This window comes from Gobius niger (genome assembly GCF_951799975.1).
Source record: "Gobius niger genome assembly, chromosome: 11".
In the NCBI taxonomy this organism is placed as follows: Eukaryota; Metazoa; Chordata; class Actinopteri; order Gobiiformes; family Gobiidae; genus Gobius; species Gobius niger.
In genome coordinates, this window is record NC_136862.1 from 25,743,105 (window position 1) to 25,754,336 (window position 11,232).

At 42.6% G+C, this 11,232-nt stretch overlaps 1 protein-coding gene across 1 annotated transcript in view; it reads right to left on the reverse strand.

The window, feature by feature from the left end:
• stk10 (serine/threonine kinase 10) overlaps nt 1-7,447 on the reverse strand; it is a 49,810-nt gene extending 42,363 nt beyond the window's left edge. Inside the window, exon 1 of the mRNA XM_079565944.1 lies at nt 7,192-7,447. Coding sequence (XP_079422070.1) covers nt 7,192-7,347 — 156 coding nt within the window. The 5' untranslated portion in view covers nt 7,348-7,447. The remainder of the gene's footprint in view (nt 1-7,191) is intronic.
• Between the last annotated feature and the right edge of the window lie 3,785 nt (nt 7,448-11,232).

Here is an 11,232-nt window from a genome sequence, read left to right on the forward strand (position 1 = left end):
TATCGCATGTAACTTAAATACCGTTCAGCCCTTGTATACGTGCACTATTACAAAATGGTGCCCACAAAATTTTATTTTTAGCTGCAAACATACAATGTCCAAGACAATGTTGTTGCAAATTGTGCTGCTTATGCCATAAAGTGATTTACTCACACAGATCTTTTAAATGTAACTATTTTAACATTGGCCATGCATCTAAGTGTCAGTGACAGTAGATAAAGTCAGACTGAGCCCTTCACTGCGGTTTTAGTCTTTGCAGAGAGGATGTGGAAACCTGCCCAAAGCATGGTGCCATCTGGCCGTATGACAGACATTTTGGAAGAAATTGAACTACAGTGAACGGGTGAAATAAAAAACAATTGGACCAAGAGATCGACGATCACCCAGATGCCACAGACTTTGCCCTGTCGTCGAGCACACTTTTACAGCCTCACTCCAAAGGTCGGACTTCACTTCACAACACCGTTCTCCTACGCTTCCACAAAATGAACCTGCTTCTAAAACGCTGCGTCTGCTTGAGGACTTCTCACCTTCAGATGCGATGATTTCAGAAAGAAATTGTTTAGCAAAGGGATGAAGTTGAAAGAGGATACCGACAGAGATGGTCTTCTAAAAGGAGTTTCTCATCGATTGAAAAGTTGTTTTTATGGCTTTTGAAACCGGAGATGTCATAAAGATAACACAACGGCACTTTGTAAATTTGATCAGACATAACCTTATCACATCTATGGAAACATCTCCCCATTAGAAGCAGCAGCAGCAGCCGTGCAGCGTGCTCAGCGGCACGTGGTCTTTTAATGAGTGAATGCGCCGCGCGTCTCCTCTGTTTCACGCTTCAACTCTTCACCTTTTAACACAGACGCAACAAGTGCAAACACGCTCGTACAAAGCACCGCAAAAACCACATCAGCTCACGGGCAGGAAGTAAAGCATTCTTTGCTTTATGACCAAAGTTCGACGAAAATTACCGTCTGGACATTTTCTATAGTTAGCCATTCCCAGACAGACGCATAGACAGTAAGTAAGCACGGAGCCAGTCTCTTCCCGTGTGGGTTGAAAGGGCCGACAATGATACCTTGCCCGAGTGACACAGAAAACCTGAGAATGTAAACAGCGTGCTTCTATAGGCACCTCGCATGATACAGTGAAGAGTAAGCAATAAGCATGGGTAAACAAATGCTGGATGCTAACGCGAGTTGTTGTTGAGGATTCCTTTGTAATACACACAAATAGCAAAAGGAAATTTCTCCTTAATAGTATTTCACGTTGACATGGGACTATGTCGATGTTGATGAATAAATCTTAAAGCAGAACTAAGTAACTTATGCCCCCAGAGGCCATAAGCGCCACTGCAGGTGTCGTAGCATGTTGCGGTTATTTACTCATTAATTGTCTGTGAGAGTAAATACTGCGCTGACAGAAAAGACAAAGCGAGAGAGGGATATTGTACATCCAATTACACATTGAAGATATTTTTTTTTCACTCAAACTTGGCTGTAAATACTGTTTAAGTGGCGCTAGCCCACAGTTAGCTTTGCCCGTTAGGCTGTTAGCTTCTTCTTCGTGATACCATTAGTGTGTATCACGCCTCCGGGTGCAGGAAAGTTGCAATTATGGTTTTCTGGCAAGAGACACCGGGGGAGATGAAAGACCCCCCCAATCATCCCATCCCCCTAGAGGGACAACGAAAAGGATTTATTAAGGTAAACAGGTACTTGGTTCTTCTTTAAAAGGGAAGGGAATAGAAAGGTTATCAAATTCTACAACAGCTCTATAAAAAGCCAACTTCCTTCATAATCTGTCCACGACACTTCCCTTTGGCGACCAGATTGTTGCAAATTTAGAATTTTTAAACATCAAATGAAAGAAAACTTGCAATCCAGTTGTGCTCATTTGAATGACAGTACACAACAGCAGTAATCTGCACAAACATGTATGTCTCTCTCTCCTGCTCTTTCCCCCCCATTCACCTGCAGTGACTCGCTCTTTTAAAAACTTCAACGTCTCTGTGGAAAAACCCTCAAAGGAAAGCTGCACCAGATTTCAGCGCTCAGACCTCTCCTCCCACTCACGGGCCGATTACTGAGAGCTGGAGGAGCTGCGTGGAGGGGAAGTCGTCTCTTGTGATGCTCGAGTCCCACTGTTTCCTGTGCTGGCTGTCATTCTCTTCCACTCTGCCTCCCCCTCTCTCCCCTCTCTCTACGACAGGCTGACAGATGCAGGTGTGGGGTCGGGCGCCATTAAAGCGCTCTGAAAAGGGGAGTGAAGATGAAGAAAAGGCTAAACTTTGGAGGGGGGGGCAGCAAGTAGCCAAATATATCAAGGTTATTATGTCAAACATGGTCATTGCACGTCTTTAAGCTCACAAAATGCAGATAAGAGGATTAAAAAGTCATACACAACATGAAAACAATAGATTCTACCAAGTGGCTGCTATAAGTACTAACTCAGCTACGGTGCATTGTGATTATAAGCACACGTTGAAAAGTTGAAAGCGCCTCATGAGCAGCACAGCCCTCCATTGATCCTGTCCTGCAGCCATTTAAAGTGAATTAAACGTGGATACTGATCTCCTCACTCTGCTCACATGCTCTGCTCCGTTCAAAAGGTACATTATATGTCAATTTATATAACGCGTCTTAGGCCTGCGGTTATATAAGAGGGCTTTTTCTCTATGTGGCCAGGAGTTACCCTTGCCTTACATGGAAGATGGCTACAGTACAGTGGCTTTACAGTTCATAAAGTCACTGCTTCCCTTTTCGGGCCAGATTGGAGTTCTTTTCCTTTGAAGTTGCTGAATATCATATTTCCTATTTAAGAATAAATTATATTTTGAAGTAACAATACTTTCCTTGTTTATAGAGTTGTATCTCTGGCCAAGGATAAAGTTAATAGTGGGAAAAAAACAAGCAAGTAATGTAATTGAAGAGTTCCTTATTTTCTCTTTCTATCAAAGTGTTTTGAAGACCAGAGCCATTTTAGTGCCACAAAAATTAGAGCTAGGCTGATATATCGGCCAGCCGATATATTGATATGTTTCAATATCGGCTATCGGGCCGATCTAATGCTGCTAAGAGCCAATATCTCCGGAACCGAAAGTGAAAGCTTTATGTTTTTCACACAAACTTGGCTGTAAATAAAGTGTTAAAGTGGCACTAGCCCGCAGTTAGCTTTGCCCGTCCAAGTTGCAAGGGTGGTTATCGGCCAAATAATAATAATAATCGGTACCAGCCTTAGAAAAACCCATATCGGTCGACCTCTAATAAAAATATGAAGTCACTTGTTCTTAATCAAATCCACACTACAATAACAACAAAAAACTCACACATTTATTTGACGTTTTTCTCATGTATAGCTGCACTGGTTCACAAACTTTTGGGGCCACAAGTTTGGACCCTCCAAAAACATCCATGCAAACTGGGGTTACGATGAGTTCCTACTCCAAAATATGCATTAAAAGTTGAGCCACAAGACAAAAAAAAAACACGTTCTTGAACTATCTACCTTAGTAATCTAACAGTGTCATCACCAGAAGTGATTCAACTTTAAAAAACCCAACTCTGAAATACAAACAAAAACATGCCAAAGAAACTTGAACAAACTGCACATTTCATTTGGTCAAACATCAGTTCTTCCACTACTGCGGCCCACCGTCGATGAAAGGGGTCCACTGTACGGGACCGGGCGAGGGTGGACACTGCGGCTATGTGCTGCTGCGAAGGAGGAGACAGATGGACACAAGTGAAAGAAGTGTGCTCACTGTTTTTAGAAAGGCACGCCGAGGTCCAAGTCATGACTGGACAGGGCAGGGACGGGCGGGACTTCCTCACGCCTAAGACTGTCCGGTTTGTTGTCGTTTGCCGGGCAGATGGTAGTGCCGAAAAAGCTTAAGTGAATGGGTGTGACCGCCTCATCTCGCCCAGAAATAGTCATCATAATGCAGACAGCGTGAGCTCATCGACATCCAGGCGTTCAGTGTGTCTATAGCGTTAGGACAACGGTATTTAGTGACTAACAGAAATTGTTACGGTTAATCGTTAATGGGCCAAGCCTGCTGAAAAAGGTCACCTTTTCGTTAAGCTGTAAATGTGTGACTGTTGTTAATAGAAAAAGTTCGAAGCCTATGTATCCAAATGGAAGCAACACATTATTCCGAAACCTAACTTGTTCAATGGGCACCGAGAACTCGTATTGCAATATTCTAACCGCCTGTAGCACAATTTAGATTTATCTTTCTGTGTAGCCTCTTATTCAAATGTAATTAAATGTATGTGCTTTCTTTAGAAGCCTATATATGGGAGAGCGGGGGGAGCGTTGGGTCGCTCAGTCTTTTAGAGCGAATAGGAGAGACCAGGCTAAATAGAGAGGCCATGGTCATAGAGTGTGATGTTCAACTAAAACATATCAACTTTTGTAAACTTTTGGTTGTCAAGTAAGAGTCAGTCAGCTTTAACACTGAAGAACTTAACTTTAATTTCTAATAATTTCCAACCATAGTCAAAAGATTCATTGGGTCATAATCATTGACTAAATGCCATGTGTTTTTTTTGTTTTGGCTGGAGGTGAAAACATCTGAAATGGCCGACTGGGGAGTGTCAAGTCAAATTCTGTGGGGCGCGTTGGGCCACACGGAAGACATTGAAGTATTTTAATCTTTGACACCTGGTATACATGTTTTGGTGAAGTCCCCAACTCTGAGGAGTGACTGAAGAAGTGGTGGTTGGTCTGTCATTGTGGATCTTCTGGTTTTGTTTGCAAACCCAGACAAGAAAGACCTGATTACGACTTATGAATCTAGAGACTAGAGACTTCTCATGCTGTTCCCTTTATCTATAGGAGGCACTGACAGTTGATAACCACTAACAGCTACAGGGAACATTAGGTTTACTTATGTCTTATGTGGCCCAACCATGGGCAAAACTCCACACAAAATATGTACTATATTGCAAACTCACAAAAGGTCTTCAATCGGACCGAGATTTTGCAAAGACAGCGCAAGACAGAAATGCATCATAAATTCAAAATGCAAAATGATGACTTTCTTAGACTGTGATCTCTCAATCTCTCCAAACTGAGAGATCACATTTCGAATCACATTAGTCAAATCACTCAAGACCCTAACCCCACTCATAATATAACTCTGATTAATTTTGTAACTATCTCTGAACTTCCAAGCACCAGGAATTTTTGCTCTAAAGTTCATTCGCCCCAAGGCTATAGTAGACACAACTTGTCTGTATACATTTCTCTGGGACAACTTCGCAGTCAAAACCTTTAGGTGACAACTCCACTTGAAACTGTGTCTCTCTGGCCTAGCCACATATTTGAGGAGTTAGTCACGCTCTCGACAATGAAGACTTGAAGAGGAGTTGACAGGGGACGGAAGGAGCGCACGCCCTTCGACATGTGGCCAATCATCTACAGACGTGTTAAGATAAGGTCAGGGCAATTAAAATGTAGTTAGGACTCAAAGGACTTTGGACATTTGATGTTATGGGTGTTTAGTATAGCCCTCTGACAATAAGCCCAGGCCTAGGTCATTTGACACAAGTCTCTCTAAAGTAAAACAGAAAACAGGGATGTTTGATGTTGAACGTGAGTTGGCAAGCCAAATGAAGGATAATTGCTGTAAGACTTGTTGCCATGTGTCATTAAAAAATTAATAAAAAAACAACAACATTGTATTAGGGCAGGGCAATCGCTAAATATTAATTCAAAACTGCAACATCAATTTTAATCATCAGATCTACAGCTAATTGTTTAGCAGTAAAAGTGCTTAGTTTGGGAATTTGTAGATTGTACAATGACCTATTTTTATGTATTAATGAGAGGAAAATTTAATCAAAGGTTGGTTTTCTCAGGGGGCAAAGCTCTCGATTTACCAGTCTATCTACATTAATATCCTCATCTATGGTCATGAGATCTGAGATATGACCGAAAGGACAAGATCGCAGATGCAAGCGGCCAAAGTTGAGGTGGCTAGGGCATACTGTTTCGGATGCCTCCTGGTTGCCTCCCTTGGGAGGTGTTCCAGGCATGTCCTATTGTGAGGAGGTCTTGTGGAAGACCCAGGACACGCAGGAGGGACTATGTCTCTGAGCTGGCCTGCTGTCGCCTCAGGGTCCCCCCAGAACAGCTGGAGGAGGTGTGCATGGATCGGGAAGTTTGGGCATCTCTACTGAGACTGCTGTCTCCACAACCCGGCCCCGGATAAAGAGATGGATGGTTTTCTCGATGTAATCAAATCATAATAGCTATAGGTCTATAAGTAAGTCAGCAAGTGAATGCTTTATTTGTCATTGTACAAGTGTACAACAAAATTGCGTTCAGGAGTTAGTCCTGAGCCGCTGCAACTGAGCACGCTGCCACTGTGGGCCAACCTGACCAGCATGTAATACACTGCAGGATCAAAAAATGGGGCCACAAAAAAATATCACACACTCTAATATTTCATTGGACCCCTTTTAGCCTTGATTACAGCACATATTGGCTATGGCATTGTTTCAATAAGCTTCTGCCAAGTCAAAAGACCCAATGTTTCACTCATTTTTCATCAAGATCTTGTATTGACGATGGGAGAGTGCGACCACTGCCCAGATTATGTTCCAGCACATCCCAAAGGTTGTCAATGGGGTTACGATCTGAACTCTCAGTGGTAATGTGTGAAAACGACAGCTTTGTCATCTTGGAATACATCGTGCCATCAGGGTAGAAGACATCCATTGATGGAATAACCCGGCTGATGTCTCAGGCCGTCAGCTGATCTCATTCTTTGGGCACATTGTGTTTCTGAACCTAAACCTGACCAACAGCAGCAACGCCAGAACAGTTAAATCCAATTGAGATTGATCAGTATTGGAAGAAGAATGTGATTTACTCATGTATATTTGACTTTCTTCATAGGCTATTATTCATACTTGCATTCAACACAAGGCAGCAAACCACAGGCACAATGTAAACAAGTTGTCGACCGTGTCCTTTACAGCACACTTTTGTCACACTTCCAATCAACAGTGCAACACTAAACCAGACGATGATGACTCAAATGTTTCATAGACTGTACAGTACAGAACAAGTCAGGGCAAATACGATTCTGCCGCTTTCACTTGTGCAATTTTAGAAAAAACGTCTCCACCAGCCGCACGCATCCACACCAGACGGCGTCCCTCGTGCCAAACACACTGCGCTCACCTTGTAGACTTTGCCGAACGCGCCGTCGCCCAGCTCTCCAACTATCTCCCACTGGTCGTTCGGGTTCATGTCTCTGTGAACATGTTCGTACTGCTTCACCTTCTTCTTTATAGTCGAAGGCAGCTTGAATATGTTGTGAAACCTCGACAGAGCCATGTTGTTGTATCCAAATCCGTCAAAGCTTCAATAAAAAAAATACTCTTTTGGCTCGGGTCTTTACGCACGCCGAGACGCGCCTCCGTCCAAAAAAAAAAAAAGTCTTGTTTAGTCTGAAGTCCCGCGTTTCCTAGATAATATTAAAAAAAACAACCGAACTTCACTTCACTCCGTCCATGTCACCTGTAGGAGTTTGCGGTTGTCATAGTCCCACTGAGCAGCCGTAGCGCGCGCTGACCACCTGCCGTTTGGAGCACGATGCACTTCAGCTGATGATGATGATGATGCCGCCCGGGGCAACTCTCGCGTCTCACGTCGTACGTAAAAGGCCCCACCTTGTTCTAGCTCGGAGACGCTCTCGGTGGCGTCATGGAAATGTAGTTTCTTCAGGGGGACGAGCCCATTGCGCGTAAAGGTTGGAAGACTTCATATCCGGGTTTGGAGTCGCGAGGGAGGGGTTATTTTTGGGGAGAGACTTTTATTTTTATTTTCTTTTTTTTTACACAACTGCCAATTTAGAGAAGTGTGAAAGTGTGTCTTACATGAAACTTTTCATTTGGATTTTGGATATTCATTGGAGGACTATTGTGTTCAAATTTATATCAAGTCAATGTAAATACAGTGGATTTTGGATTCAGTGCATATATTGAACGTGGACATTTAAAATGATTGAAACTCCTTAACCTTGTGCATTCCATATATATATATTTGGATGGAACTGAAATGTAAGTATTTTCCAATGTTTGTGGCGTTGCTTTGATCGGTGAGAGGAGCGCCATTTCAATGTAGTGCTACAACGCCTCCTCGTGGCTGATGCTGGTTAATGCGTATGCGTGCAATACAGTAAATATGGGTTTATTGTATACACAATGAAATAAGTGGTGTGATGCAGGGGCGGACTGGGACTGAAAAACAGCCCTGGACTCTGACCAGCCTGGCCTAAATTAGCGTAATTGTGCACTTCCACAAATACATATTTTAACCTCTTACGGGGGCCCCCGCCTTAACATTAAAGAGTGCATCTTCCCCAGTTCGGCTTTTTATTATTATTTTTTTGATTAGCGTCATCAGCAAAAAGAACGGGAAAGGTGGTCGAAGAAACAGAAGCAAAATCATTAATATAAATAATAATGGTCCCAAAATTGAACCTTGTGGCACACCATACTCCACGGAATTCCTTTTAATTTCCTTTTTTTTAAATACTGGGCTTGACCCAAATCTAAAAGCTTCTCGACTGGAGAGCATCAATGTAACGCCTCATTTGAAAGCTACGACCTACAAAAGTGACGGAAACTTTTTGTCACGTCATTTTTGTCATATTTTTGTTGTTTTTTTCATTATTGTTTCTATCATTTTTTTGTTGTGTTTTTCTCACGTTTTTGTTGCCTTTTCATCACATTTTTTGTCACTTTTTTGTTGCTTTTCCAGCACATTTTTGTTTTGTTTTCATCCTCTTTTTCGCGCTATTTTGATGCTTTTCTTTTTAGCTTTTAGATTTGGGTAAAGCTCGGTTGAGGCGGGACCGGTGGCCCTAGAGCCAGTGTCCCTATGGAAATATGGCCAGTCCGCCCCCGGTGTGATGTGGTGGGACAGACTTGAGTAATTAAAACTATAAATTAGATGAAGTGGTGAAACGTTTAACCTCTTAACTCCCACCTGAACTGAGCACATTTTCTCCAATTTGGCTTTACTCAAATCTAAAAGCTTTTTGAAACAAAAGTGTCTAAATAACGAGAAAAATGTCACAAAAAAGTGACAAAAATGTGGCGAAATCGCAATGAAAAGTGTTGAAAAAAACCAGCAACAGACACCCACAAGAGGAGCCCTCTGCCCCGGGAGCGGTGATTGGCTGTGGCTGCTGGGGCGCTGTCCTGTGGGTGTCTGGATGGAGGTGTGGAGTTTCAACCGCGCCTTGTCCGGGCACCCTGTGGCTGCAGCCGAGGTGCCGCTCCCGATGCAGACGGCTCCTTGGAGGGTGTTTCCTTACCTGGTTTATCTGTACCCAGCCTTATCTCAGCCTTGTGTCCATTGTTTTACCTTGAGTGCGTGTGATGTGCTTGTGTGGTGTGTCTCTGGGGAGTTGGGTGGGGAGAGTGTGAATGGGACAGTGTGTTTGTATTTGTTTGTGTGAGAAAATGTTTTTAAATCTGTAAAGCGCTTTGTGTTACATGAAATGTATGAAAAGCGCTATATCAGTAAAGAGTGATTGATTGACATGGCAAAAACGAGAGGAAAAAGATCCATTTAGATCAGTTTTGTAGATCTTAGCTTTCAAATTAGGAGTTACACTGGCCAATAGGCTGTAGCTCCTGAACTGGAGAAAACTGAACTGGAGAAAAATGTGCTTGGTTAAAGGAACAGAACACCGTTTTTCCATACTGAGATAGGTTCTTACCTGAGCTTAGACGAGTTGATGCGTACCTGTCTGGTCTTTGTGTGTGCCCGTAGAAGAGCGTGGTCGCTTCCAACTTCACCCCTATTTGGAGCTACAGGAATATGCTGCGAGAGGCCAAATGCTAACAACATCTTTGGTCGTTTTACGTGACAGAGCCAGACAGGTACGCATCAACTCGTCTAAGCTCAGGTAAGAACATATCTCAGTATGGAAAAACGGTGGCCTGTTCCTTTAAGTCGTGGGGTAAGAGGTTAATCAGAATCAGAATTTGTTTTATTTCCATTGTTCATGAACAGGTTCACAAACTAGGAATTTTCTTCAGCACAATCGTGCAACATGAAACATATAGCATAAAACATGGTAGATAAATAATAAACTATAAAAATGTTAAAACTATAACATTATAAGAGCATGCATAAAGTTGATTCAAATAAAATCAGATTATGATTATTGAATGGACATGGGCATGTCCACTCAATAAAGGACTTTTAATTTGTAAGTCACTTAGACCCTTTATACAAACTTCAGCTCAAACAAAAACAAATGCTTTCCTCCAATTTTATTTAACACACATAAAATCTTCCATTGTCTCCAAACATTCCCAAACTAGGAGCTTCCAAGAAATGGTGCAAACCTGATGATTTTAAAGTGCGCCAGTTCGGCTTTACCCAAATCTAAAGGTTTCTCGACTGGAGAGCAACAGTATAATTCCTCATTTGAAAGCTAAGACTTACATACCTGTTTTGTCACATTGTCGCCACGTTTTATGTCACTTATTTGAAGCGTTTTGTCATGTTTTAGTTTAAAAAAATAAAAATAATGTTTTAAGCTTTTAGATTTGGATAAAGTCAATCTGGAGAAAATGCGCTTGGCTTAGTACAATTAATTCTGAAGTGTGACATTATCTAAATTGGTGGTTGCATGATTTTGGCTGAGAGAGACTCTGATAAAATACCAGCTGATGTTCAGTTTCCTTGGACATTGCGTCGTCATCAGTGGGTGGGATAGGGGGTTAACTCGCCTCTCAGGACACACTGACCTCCATCCTCCGCTACTTCATTTACAGCCTGTGATGAGATTAGCAAAAACAATGAACTGCTGCGTCAGCACTTGTTCTCGCTCACGCTCTGTGGACAGGCAGACTGGAGAGCGCGGGCTCAGGTGCAGCAGTGCCCTTCACTGAACCACTGGACAGTTTAATGAGTTGGGGCTTATCGGGTAAACATAGTGGTTGCCAAATCATTCGACCGGCTAAAAATGAAAGCAGTGAAAGAAAATACTGTTGGAGCTGCATGGAGGTTGTGTGTCGTTCGGTTTTCCCCCCCCCGGCCGGTTTCACTGCTGCCTAATATCTACCCGATTTCTCCGAAGTTCACTCTCAAAGCCGAAGGAAAAACGAGTTGAGACAAGTCCATTAAACCCACAGAGGTTTTATTCTCTCATGCGGTTACATGTGTCAACACTGCACCTGCGCTTTTAAATGGCTGATG